Source organism: Polyodon spathula, chromosome 8 (genome assembly GCF_017654505.1).
Source record: "Polyodon spathula isolate WHYD16114869_AA chromosome 8, ASM1765450v1, whole genome shotgun sequence".
Taxonomy (NCBI): Eukaryota; Metazoa; Chordata; class Actinopteri; order Acipenseriformes; family Polyodontidae; genus Polyodon; species Polyodon spathula.
The window spans coordinates 19,558,593-19,572,414 of record NC_054541.1 but is presented as its reverse complement, the minus strand read 5'-3'; the positions used below and the strand labels follow the sequence as shown (position 1 = coordinate 19,572,414).

The 13,822-nt window shown below is 37.3% G+C and overlaps 1 protein-coding gene across 1 annotated transcript in view; it reads right to left on the bottom strand.

Annotated features, from left to right (window-relative positions):
* Positions 1-13,822, bottom strand: part of LOC121319558 (28S ribosomal protein S35, mitochondrial-like) — a 38,625-nt gene that overhangs the window by 11,973 nt on the left and 12,830 nt on the right. Inside the window, exons 6-7 of the mRNA XM_041257128.1 lie at positions 10,333-10,442; positions 8,508-8,577 (exon numbers count right to left, since the gene is read on the bottom strand). Coding sequence (XP_041113062.1) covers positions 8,508-8,577; positions 10,333-10,442 — 180 coding nt within the window. The remainder of the gene's footprint in view (positions 1-8,507; positions 8,578-10,332; positions 10,443-13,822) is intronic.

The following is a 13,822-nucleotide window of genomic DNA, read 5'->3' as shown; positions in this document are numbered from 1 at the left end:
TTATTAAAAGTATTAAAAGACAATACTTTGATTAATGAAATCTTTCCTAGAACATTACTTCCCAAAATTGGGACACACATGGGGAAAGGGGTGGGGGTCAGTACACATCCACTTTCATAAAACACATGTTATGTGTAGCAGAGTTCCTATTCACCAAATTCCTCTGAGCAGGAAGCACAAAATTAATAAGGCAGAGCACAAGCCAGCAAACAGTCAAGCAGTCAGGGCTTCAGAAATCTAAACAACTCCCCTCCTACCCCATAGAGTTTACCAAGTAGGAGTCAGTCAATCCAGACCGGACACTGCAGAATGAAAAACAAGGGCCTGTATTACAGTGCCTTGCAAAGATACAATCAAACTGGTTACTCACCGCAGGGACTTGAACAAAGACTCCTTTGCCGGGTTCAGTTACCTGAATTCTGTGGTCACTACCTGCTTACAGCACGTTATGCTAGCACTGTACTTGGAAATAATAACCGTAAGGGCATCGGCCATCTTTAATGCACAATTTATTTTAGAGCAAACGCATTAAGTACATAGGCATTTCAGTCTCCTGAAATGTAAACAGGCCACTATTTATTCAATTTTAAAACAGTTTATTTTAAAAGACTTAAAGCCATATTTCTACAGCGTTTACTCCAGTCTTTAATTGACTCCTGTTTATTTGAAAGCAGAAAAACACCTATTAACTTTACACAACTAGATCTGATCAACCTATACCATGCTGTGATAAGAAATAGCTGCATTAATATTTTGCAGTACCACGGAATCCACCTGGCTTGCATCAGCCCCCATTTTTAACAGTAATCTTGGGATAAACTACGTGGTTTGGATAGGGCTTCTGTAAAATGATCTAAAAAGATGTCATTACCCTGGTGAGGTGCAGGCTGATCAAATCAATTATCTGTTATATCAATGAATCTGAAGCAGAACAACCCAAAAATATAAAATGTAATAATATTTTCTGAAACTGGCAGAAAATATCTGACAATTATGGAAATATCAAAAGCCATTAGGACAGATTAAACAAAAAACACTATATTCTGTCTGTTCTACCCTGGGTTTCAGTATGGCAAGCATGTAGAACAGAAGAGCAGCTCCTGAACTCACACAATAAATAAAAAATCAATAAATGCAACAGCAAATCGGAATGTATTTGTACCAAAAAGGTTAAATGTAATTTAAAGTTACTTACTAATTTAAATTCTTCCATAAGAGTTACACTCCATAGTGCTTAACATAGAAATACTTTCAACTAGAAGTCTTGTTCAAGAGCTCTTTTAAAAAATAATGTCTTACAGTAGCAGCTGCATGTTTAAATGCAGCCTAACACTGCCCCTTGTGGATTCTACTGAGTTAAAAAGCTGGTCTTTATTCCAGCCAGGTCCTAAATTAGTTAATTGCCTCTTAGCAGCTTCAATTAACTACATTAGAACCTGCTTGGAGTAAAAACCTGGACTGGATTTTATCTCAAGGGTCAGAGTTGATTCCCACTTTAGTACAGGTCGATTTCTTTCATTGCCTTTACATGAGTAAATAACTACTATTTTTTTTTTTTTTTTATTAGAAAAAAAGAAAAAGTAACCCAAGTAATAAGCATGTCAGTCCCATTCACCCCCACTGCAGCTGTAAATTCAAAACCTGAGCTACTGTAACAGGAGCAATGGCACCATCATGATCTACAGTATATCCACTGTATAAAAACGTCTTCCTATACCCACACAATTGCCAAAAATCAGAAACACAATCTTAGATTACAAGTACATTGTTGGTAAATATATGTATTTTTACCAGCTTTCAAAACTTTATAAACACATTAGGACTTATTTGCCTGTATTTTTAAATATCTTGTTTTTTTGTATCACCACTAGAAAAAAAAAGTATTTAAGGTAAGCATTACCAGTGAAAATACAAGGCCTGAACATTTTGCTCAAATAAAAGATGTGATGCCTACAGAAGCAAAAACACACGCAATCTCTCCGGAGTCACATTGTGCAGTGGTCAAGCACAAATAGAAAACCCCTTAGTGTACTACATATCGGATGTGCTTCAGCTGTCCAAAAATCACGCAACCCTTCCACACTGGACAAGACACACCACCTTCAATCCAACAATGCAGGTATTGGTAGACAGACACTTTCATTTTTAGCCCATCTGTGTACAGCTACGGCCAAAAGTTTGCATCACCTAGAATTTTAGGATTGAGACAATTAAATAAAACAATAAATAAATAAATATATAAATACATAAATTTAACATAATTTAGATATTTTATTTAACATCATACAAGTCAAAGAAACTACAAAATCATATTGCAAAAGTCCACCGGATAATGGCCATACCATAATGAACAACTTGTATAACAAATGTGCATTCAAATTTACATTGTATTAAGAAAATAGGCTTCATTATCTTAACCAATTACAACCAAAACATTTCAGAACAGAACAAACTGGAGCTACTACAACATTCGTCACACTGAACTACAATGATAAACAGTCTAAAGTATGTTAGAACCAGGTATTTTTCAGAAGCAGGATTGGCATGTATTAGAAATTTTGACAACAAAAAAGACTGAAATCTATATTTTGGGATACTGAATTTGGTTTAATTTCCTGCATATTTCAATTTTAGGATTAAAACTGTTCTAATGCTGGAAATTGTTTTGACCAAATAAAATAGCCATCATGAGAAGCCCTCCATTAGAGTGCCATTCATTTTGAACGATATACCATGATCCACCTGAGTGAATGTGAAATAAAGGATCTTACACTGCACACACCCTGCTGTAGAAACACTACAGCTACACCTCACAAACATATTTATCAAAAACTAAACAAGTTATGGTAGAAATAACTTTTTTTCTATAAAACTTGCCTGACTGGTTTCACATACCAGCCAGTAGTTACTGATAAAAATTTTCAAAACATTGTTTGTGCTAATATGAAAAAGCCTGCATTGCAAACTTTCAACTAATCTTCAATTACAATGCAATGGCAGCACAAACAACAAGATACAATTGCTATTTTTATACAAGCTAATATTACAATGGTATAAACATGCACACATTGGTAATCTATTGCAGGACCATGGTCACTCATCGGCACCAGGGGCTTACCATATCTGTTTCATTGTGGTATATTAGTGCCAAATCCACTCTGTTAATGTGGTCAGATAATTGTTCTACAAGAGTTTCTTCAGGATAATACACTTAAGTGTCCAATTATTTTACCTGCCAGTTATTAATGATAATATTTCAAACAAGGTCTGTGACATCTCTACTCTTCGCTGCTTGCAGATTTTCTTCTGGGGAATACAAGGTTAATTATTACTGACCTGAAGCAGGGTGAGCCCATTTCATTTCTCAGCTGCAGTTTCCACCGACTGAATGGAACATCACCGTCAGTGGTTTCAAACCTGCAGCTAGCATTGTCCTTTGTGCAGCAGACACAAGCATACCATTCAGACCGCTTGGTCGGTTTTACAAGACACAGACCTGCAACATGTCACTAGCTTGTCAGCCAAGTAATTGGGTTTCTGGCACATGAGTGGACTAGATGTGCCATTGCAGGGTCAATTAGAAACCTTTATCTGGCTGAATTGACTATTGTTCTTATCCTAATGTTCCAAGTTTTTTTTTTTTTTTCTTGCCTACATGACCGAAGCTGGAACTAGCGCCACTCATACCACTGTCTAAACATAAAAAAAAAATGAAAAAAAATCAGCACATTCCACTTAATGAGTCCATTAAGAGACCATTCAAACATCATCAAATGTGGTGGAGTCCACATCATCCAGTGATAAGTCTGTGACTCCATACCAGTTTATTACGATTCCTTTAGCATTTCTAAATGTAGCACTATGGACCGTTTATTAGTTATGGATAGGGCTTCTGTTTTTCAGTGTTTATTGGTTTTATAAATCAGTGGTAATTTTTAGTTATTTTCGAGTTTTATGTAAATAGTTTTTTTGGGGGTCTTTTGTTTTTCATACACTACAGCGCCTATAGAAAGTCTACACCCCCTTGAACTTTTTTCACATTTTGTTGTGTCAGTGCCTCAGCGTTTCATGCATTTAAATGAGGATTTTTTTCCCCCACTTATCTGCACACCATACTCCACACTGTTAAAGGGAAAAAAGTTTTTATTGAGAAAAAAATTATATATTAAAAATACAGAACTGAAAGATCATAATTGGATAAGAATCCACCCCCCTCAGTTAATACTTGGTGGAAGCGCCTTTGGCAGCAATTACAACTGTGAGTCTGTTGGGATAGGTCTCTAACAACTTTGCCCATCTAGATTTGGCAATATATGACCATTCTTCTTTACAAAACTGTTCAACCTCTATCAAGTTCCTTGGGGAGCGTTGATGGACAGCAATCTTCAAGTCATGCCACAAATTTTCGATTGGATTTAGGTCGGGGCTCTGACAGGGCCACTCAAGGACATTTACCTTTTTGTTCCTTAGCCACTCCAGTGTAGCTTTGGCTGTATGCTTTGGGTCGTTGTCATGTTGAAAGGAACTTCCGTCCAAGTTTCAGCTTTCTTGCAGAGGGCAGCAGGTTCTCTTCAAGGACATCTCTGTACTTTGCGCCAATCATTTTGCCTTCTACCTTGACAAGTTCCCCAGTCCCTGCCGATGAGAAACATCCCCAAGCATTCACAAGCATTTTTTTGCTGAACACGCGCTCGCTCGTGACCCGATGTTGCAGGGATACTTAACATGCTCTTTGTCAAGGCTGCTAGGTTGGGAAAGTGTGTCTGGTTATTTTTCCACAAAATCATGGGATCTTCTCTGATGTTAATGGAGTTTCAGAAGCATAAATCGTCATCTTTTGCTGGATTCAGGTTTCCTTGGAAATAGTGTGTGTTTGTTGCCATCCATGAATTCCATTGCTTTTTCAGTCATCATTTTCTGTTTAACAGGTAAGTCCTCTGTGCTGCACTCACTTGTACAGGCATGATTTCCATCATTTTCAAGGTTGTCCTCCACCAGTCTCACTAGTTTGGAAGACAGTGCTTCTGACACGTGGGCTTTGGCTTGTTCGGATAAGAAATCCAGATGGCGAAATCAGGGGTCAAGAAAAGACGCAAAAAAGCAGAAACAAAACCACTAAGACAAACTACGCACTAGCTTATGTCTCAAACTCTGTAACTGGAATTAGCAAATCAGTTGAATTTGAAGACAACGGTGTCTCCTTTTCATCAGGAACTTCAGTCAGTCTGTATTTTATCCCTGTTGCAAGTGGGTACAAAGAACTAGCCAATGTTTTTCTCTGCGCTCAAAAGTACTGTAGCCAGCACGAATGGCTGCAGTAGAGGTAGTATCTCAGCTTCCACTGCTCAGTCGTGAGATCTGAAGTAGCTGCGTCAGACTTTTTGGTCAAATCTGAGTTTGACAAAATAGCAATAAATGGCCATTTTAATTCAAGGCGGCGTTGAAACATATAAAAAACCGTGTTCCACCCTACGTTCTGTACTAACTTGAGTGGTGCCTTTTCTGTGTTCAGCTTTTCTGTTTGTTTCCTATTTAAAGCGCTTGTTGCCCTCTCACTCTTTTTAAAATGTGCAACCAGTCTCCTTGCTGCTGCCACTAACGTGTGAACTTGTCATACATCCTCCAAGCTTTTCTGAATGCAGAGATTTATATTCTGCCCTGCACAGCTCACACTTGCCACGCTACCACAAAGCTTTCAGAAAGCAAAGACACTGCTCTGCACACGTTGGCCGCATTGTCATGAACACAAGCTATTACTTTTGTAGCCGCTTCAAACTCTGTGTTTCTCTGATTGATCGCTTCTGCTAAATTCACAGCCGTGTGTCTCTGTGGCAAAGTGGCTGATGATTAGAAACAGGTGCAGAGGTGATGCAGTGCAGAAATAATCACACACAACGAAACTGTAATCCGTTTCAGAAAAGGGATCCTGGTGCGTCCAACAGTGCTTGTGATGGGCGATAACAATTAATTTTTTAGTGACTGTTGTGCAGTGTTGATCCGGTTTTTGTGCTGGCCCAAGGTGACAGCTCTGGATACTTGTTAGCCGTCTGGTGATCTACAATCACAGACAGCTACTAACAGACACAAACAAACAAACAAAACACTCACAAATGTCTCTATTACCAAAACCAAGCAAAGGAAGAGATTTATGATTCTCCGTCCCTTTATGCTATTCCCTTCTGGGTCAATACGTTCCTGCAACGGAGTCTCGCCTTCTTCCAGACTGACCGACTGCCCGGCCCGAGGAACAAACTGTCCGGCCAGCCCATCCAAAGACTTCCCCCTTTTGCTACTTAGTGCCCTCACAGGTCGGGAGGGGGATTTACAACCAAAACTCATTGTATTTCTGTCACAGTCTTGTGTAATTTTCGTGTCGCCAATACTTTTGACTCTCAAGTTTTTCGTTTACACGTTCGTGATTCACAGTAATGAATTTTGAGATTGTCTTTTGACAAGGTATTTCATTGCCTGGAGCAAGAGTCGCAATTAGATTTTTAAACACAGCTCCCTCTACTATACTAACAGGTCTGATATCTTGCGTGACAACATCCACTATCAGGCCTGTTATTTTATTTGCTCTGATGCTTTTTGGATCAACTTTCTTTCCAAAATAAGCCGTCACTGAAGGTGTTGCTTCCTTTTGTTTTTTATCACATGTTTTCCCGCTGTCGTGTTTTGTCGGGTGTTGTCTTACTAAATGATCCCGCAGGTTGGTGGTATTGCCACAGAAGCTCATTAAAACTCTACAAAAAGCACATTTTACCTTTCCATTTTTTTCTTTTGTAAAAAAAAAAAAATCCAAAATGTTTGAAGGCATTATTTTAAATTAAATTACATCGACAATTTAACTAGCAAAATATGATCCTGAAATGCGACCTACCTCTAGTCTCTTCTCTAGGTTTTGTTATTTTTGTCAACCTTACTTGGAAAATGTACGTGCTGTGCAGCAGGCGGGGAGGGTTTTTTATTATTATTATTTAAATGAACCAAAGGAAAAAGCTAGGAATAATAGCATAGATTTACATTTTGCCAGTACTAATAATGAACTGATAGAAGCAACTTTGTCTCCTTTATCAGTGAATTCTTCACCCTTCCACAGTCGTTAATATGGCAATTATTAACTAGACATGCAATTCGATTTTATCTGCAGATTCCTTAAGTACCAGCTAAAAGAGTGGTGCAATTTATTTACAAACTAATCTTATATCCTGGTCTATGATTTTATGTAGCCTACACAAATGGTTTATTGTTTTGTGTGAATGTTTCCTTTTAAAAAAAACATTTGCAGTTAACAAACCATATGCACAGGTCTATATATATATATATATATATATATATATATATATATATATATATATATATATATATTGTAAGGTAGCAGGGAGGGGGTTAAAATCCTTCCCTGCTAAAACTTGTGAGAATGCACATTTAGGTCTATTGTTTAATTGTTTTATTGTTTAGTAATCCCCTGCACCTGGTGGTAGTTGTAAATTAGAGCCAGGTGCAGGGTATTTAAGGGAGACAGGGAGTTTGTTCGGGGCTGCTGTGCGTAGGGAGGCAGAAGGTGTGGTCTGCTTCCAAGCAGTCAAGGTAAAGTGCTGTAGAAGGTGAGAGTTTGAGTTACAGGTAAACAGCTTAGCTGTCCTGGTTCAGTTAGGTTCCAGACTGTATAGTTGGTGCTCCAGGAAGGAGCTAGGTGTTTGTTTGTTTTGTTTAATTTATTTGATTGGTGTTTATTAAAAGTGTGCGTCAGCGCTAAGAAAATTCCATTTCTGTGTCCTGGGTCTATTTTAAAGGGGCAGCGAACCGTGTGAGTGCGAGGATCTTTCACATTGTGTGTGTGTCTGTGTGGTGTGTGTGTGTGTGTATATGTGTATATATATATATATATATATATATATATATATATATATTATAAAAAATAAAAAATAAATATAAATCGCAAAGTTAAGAATGTGAAAGCATGGATTTACACAGTAAAGTAAGTGAGTAAATTCAGGGTGGGTACCAATATCGATACGATAGATATCAATAATAATTTCCATATTGTGATATCGTGGGATAAAAAAAATCACGCACGCTCGCAGAGACATACTTTTTATTGCTGATGCTGCTAAATATACAAACACGGTATAATCTTATATTAAGGTACAACAAACCCTACACATACCAATCAGTGTCAGTCTCCTAGGCAAACATCACACAAAGTATTACTTAACCATTTTATTCCATTGATTGGCATTTTTCTTTTTCTAACAATCCAATTAACAAATGTATTCCAAACACTCAATAGCTATCTATCAAGAAAAATAACAAATCCACAACCTGTGTTCCCTCTCTCATATGCTCTACTCCCCTTTTTTCACCTGTTTCCTCCCACCAGCCAATCCCTTACCAGAAACTATATCCTGTTTTCAAAAAGTGCGTGCATCAACTAATTAAGAAACAGGACCGTCTTACGTGGCTCAGACACAAAACGACACTTTAAAAAGAAAACATCAACTTACCGACGATTCGTGATATAATACAGTAAGGAGATACATTGCATGATCGTAATTCTGCCTCCTCAGTGGGCACCTTTGTAAAAGAAAGATATTGTCATTTTCAATTAAAACAGTACATATAAAGCAACAGATGAAGCAAAAAAAAATCTTCATAAAAACAGAAATGTATTTTTTACTATGTCATCCCACTGAATTCTGCAGATCTTCAACTGGTCTAAGAGCACACTGCTAAGAACAGTATTCACACTGTAATTTGTACATCCTGGTCTCCAGTCTTTATTTCCACAAAACTGGTCTGCATATTCATGTGAGATTGCTGAGGTTTCAAGACAAAAGTGCATACACCTTTGTTTACATTACACATTATAATATTTCTATACCTTTGTTGTACTGTTTTTCTAACTCTTCCAAATAACTAAAATATTTCCACTACAATACTATTGCAAATTATAAAGAACTCGCTTTCTACTGAACAGAAGAGTGTTTCCCTGATGGCTACCATGTTTATTTTACTGTTACATAAGAACATAAGAAAGTTTACAAACGAGAGGAGGACATTCAGCCCATCTTGCTCGTTTGGTTGTTAGTAGCTTATTGATCCCAAAATCTCATCAAGCAGCTTCTTGAAGGATCCCAGGGTGTCAGCTTCAACAACATTACTGGGGAGTTGATTCCAGACCCTCACAATTCTCTGTGTAAAAAAGTGTCTCCTATTTTCTGTTCTGAATGCCCCTTTTTCTAAACTCCATTTGTGACCCCTGGTCCTTGTTTCTTTTTTCAGGCTGAAAAAGTCCCTTGGGTCGACACTGTCAATACCTTTTAGAATTTTGAATGCTTGAATTAGGTCGCCACGTAGTCTTCTTTGTTCAAGACTGAACAGATTAAATTCTTTTAGCCTGTCTGCATATGACATGCCTTTTAAGCCCGGAATAATTCTGGTCGCTCTTCTTTGCACTCTTTCTAGAGCAGCAATATCTTTTTTATAGCGAGGTGACCAGAACTGCACACAATATTCAAGATGAGGCCTTACAAGTGCATTGTACAGTTTTAACATTACTTCCCTTGATTTAAATTCAACACTTTTCACAATGTATCCGAGCATCTTGTTAGCCTTTTTTATAGCTTCCCCAGATGATAGCTTGTCTAGATGAAGACATTTCTGAGTCAACAAAAACTCCTAGGTCTTTTTCATAGATTCCTTCTCCAATTTCAATATCTCCCATATGATATTTATAATGTACATTTTTATTTCCTGCGTGCAGTACCTTACACTTTTCTCTATTAAATGTCATTTGCCATGTGTCTGCCCAGTTCTGAATCTTGTCTAGATCATTTTGAATGACCTTTGCTGCTGCAACAGTGTTTGCCACTCCTCCTACTTTTGTGTCGTCTGCAAATTTAACAAGTTTGCTTACTATACCAGAATCTAAATCATTAATGTAGATTAGGAACAGCAGAGGACCTAATACTGATCCCTGTGGTACACCGCTGGTTGCCACACTCCATTCTGAGGTTTTTCCTCTAATCAGTACTTTCTGTTTTCTACATGTTAACCACTCCCTAATCCATGTACATGTGTTTCCTTGAATCCCAACTGCGTTCAGTTTACACTGCGTACACTTTTGTTTTTCAATTAATTCAAAATAGAATATCCAAATTAATGTCATGGTCTTCCATGCACAAAACAATAGAGATGTAATTTAGTTGTACTTTCTGCTTCAGGTTTGGCCCCCAGAGTTCAGCCACATGGCTTTTCTACAAAGAGGGTGAGGCCAAGGTGCATCTCTGAAGGCTCCTACACTCAAGACCTTCTATTTGATTACTGTACCTGTCTGCTGTGATGGTAAGCATATCTGTCTCCTTGTTGTACCTCTCTCCTGCAAGTTTAATCAGCTTCTTTCTTCCATGATCATCCAAGTTCAAACTGGAGATTTTTACCTAAAATGAAAATAAGTGTTCAATATTTATGCAGAGTGAAGTCAAAATATTACAGAATACTAATTACTGGGTCCCTTACTCTTTTGTATTTACATGTCACCACTTGGCCAGATTATTAGACACTTTGGCCTCAGGTATCATTTTTATGTAGATGATACACAATCATATGTGTACTCGAAACCAGATACAAGCACTGCTACCTCTGTACTAGCCAGTTGCCTTTGTGATAAAAATTTGGATACAGCACAGTTTCTTAATCTAAACTGTGACAAAACAGAAATTATTTTTAATCGGTTCCCAGTCTCTTGTTCATAGAGTTGGTAAATTTAACGTGGGTATTGACAATGTAAATGTATCTGCTTCCACTGTATTACATAACCTGGGCATTATTTTTAGTCTTCTTTGACGTTCGAAGCCTATATTAAAAATTTCACTATAGTGCCCTTTTTCCATCTCAGCAATATTGCTCGGAGATGGCTCCTTTTATCTTTCTTTGATGCTGAAAAACTGATTAACGCTTTTATTACTTCTAGGCTTGATTATTGTAATGCGCTTTTATCTGGAGTCTGTATAAGAGTTATAAACAAGTTGCAATATGTGTAGAATTTTGCCGCCCGTGTTTTAACCCATATGGTATCTCAGGAACATTATTACACCTGTCCTTTTTAAACTATATTGGCTCCCAATGCAATTCAGGGTTGACTTTAAGATCATGCTCTTCATGTATAAGTCACTCAGTGGCACTACTCCAAGATACCTGCTAGGCCTGCTTCATGTCTACTCTCCTGTCCGTACTCTCCGGTCTTCCAACTCCGGTTATCTTCGACCACCTATTACCAAGCTACGGTCCATGAGAGATAGAGCCTTCTGTAGAGCAGCTCCTTATCTCTGGAATGGACTACCCAGCTCCATAACAGACTCAGAGACTGTTAAAATTTTTAAAATCTGCCTCAAAATACTTTTTAAACTAGCTTTTAAGGATCTGTGTTAATCCTGTCTCTTACTTTGTTTAATGCATTTTTATTGTTTTGTTTTTTTTTTATATATTTTGCCCTGTCGTTTGTTATCTTGTTTTCTATCAACTATGTTAAGCGCTTTCAGATTGGAAAAGCACTTTATAAATAAATTGTATTACTTTTATTATTATTATTGACCGTTTATTCCAGGGTACACGAAAGAATACTTTATAAGAAAGTGTTTCATACTGGCAGCTCTGAAACAGACTGCTGAGGAGCACATCAGGGCATGGACAGTACTGTCATTTTTTTGCTGTTTAAATTATATTTATTAAAATATAACTTTTTGAAGACACAGAACTGACATATGAACTCAACGAGTTATGCTTATAACAAAAAAAGTGATATTGGTATCTTTCTGGGAGAATATATTGACTCCCAAGTCATACAGTACAATCCCCAGAGACCAAGTCATATAGTACAATTCCATTAGACTAAGACATTTTCTTTTTTCAACATACATTTCAGCAGTCACTATCTTTTTGGGTCATTTGTTTTACAAATGTTAACCCCAAAAAGATGGGACATGCTCTCAAACACACTCCCTAAATCTAAATAATTGGTTTTGTAAAAGAGTTTGGTTATTTTATTTTTCATGTAGCATTTACTCAATATGAGGATAAACATCTGATTCATGCTAATGGCTCCTACGCCAAAAGAAATTGGTCGCCAAATATAATTGTTGGGTGCCACTACAGGAGCAAGTTGGTTTCTACCATATTCCACTGCTTAAATATAACATGCTTAAATGATACTAAAACCGTAACTGAAGGTCTGCACTCACTTGTTTGTTGCCTCATTCTGCTGAATGGTTAATCTATGCAGCTGATGACTACAATGAACTGGACATGTTTATATTTTAGATATTTTGCAAGTATTGTGTGTGGAATTGGTGACACACCTCTAATTGTGTATTGTTGTAATATGGGAAATTGCATGCTGCATCATCCATGCTCTGTGCTAGTGAAGTCCTGATCTGAGAGACATAGCCAGCGCCTATGTTTATATCTTACCATTTATTTTTTCAGTAAAAAACAAGGTTTGTGAGTTTGGTTTGTTATTTATGATTTTAAATACACAGCAGTAAGCACATTGTCACACATTCATTACCACAATCTGAAGCTAAATTTAGTGAATAGCAGTACATTTCATTTTTATTTTTTTTTCCTTTGTAGTACACTTCCTAATTACAGTCCCAAGTATTTACATGCTATCACCATTCTAAATGGTCAAGTTGAGAAATAAACTCAGTTTTCCCTGCATATTATGTTTTTTTTTTTCATTATGGCAACATCTTAAATTATCAGCTTATTATCCAACTAGGGAAAGAGGCGGAGGGAGGGAGAGAGAACAGCTGGATGTCACACGACATATGACAGCTTAGGAGTCATGACAAAGGGGATTAGTATACAAATAACTCATGGGCAGCAGCTGTGTACAAAAGAGTCTATGCTCACTTCGCAACATCACACTGCAGCTGTCAAAAAAAACCACATTCACTGGATAGCAATGAAGCATACAGGGAGTGGCATCACACAAAAAGGCTACAAGATTCTGGGACAACCATATTGTAGTAAACAAGCAGCAACATATTAGCTGTCCGACACAGTAGCCTAGAATCGTGTTGCCCACCAACTGCCTTTACCTGACAAGCGTCATTGATCTTCAGGTGAATGCTTTTTTACAAGCAAAGTTTTATTTATATTTCTAGAGGAGCTACTCAGTTTTATAAATCAACTTTTTCAAGGATCTCAACTCATTACTGAGCTGGGTACATGAGTACTATTAAATGTATAATCCTTCCAACCAAGCTGTACAAATCTTAACTTTGTTAGCATTTCTAACATAACCACTGCCCCCCTTTTTGCTGGGCTGAAGATATTTCTGTTCTTTGGTTATTGCAGCACACTTCCTTCATGCTGGCACCGTATCACTGTGATCAATTCCCATGATTTTGCCACAGTGCCTCATTTTGGTCAACTATACAGCTGGAACCTCTGATTTGTCACTGCTTGAATACTAATTTTGAAGCACTGGTGGAAACTAATTTAAGGGATAGTAGTTTATTTATATAGTGACATTAGTTGCATTAAAACCCAACAGGTACCAGTGAGTACCACTAATACACAGATACAGCTATGGCCAAAAGTTCTGCATCACCCTACAGAACTGACTAATTTTGCTTCATGAAGTCCAATGAAACCTGCTGAATAATGTTACATTAACATATTGAATTACATACCGCTTTGCAGTTTTCCATATACTTAATGAAAAACTGACAAATTGAAAAACAAAATATTGTACTATTATGGCTTCTGGTAGGGTTTTGTGATATGATTTTGTAGTTTATTTGATTACATAATG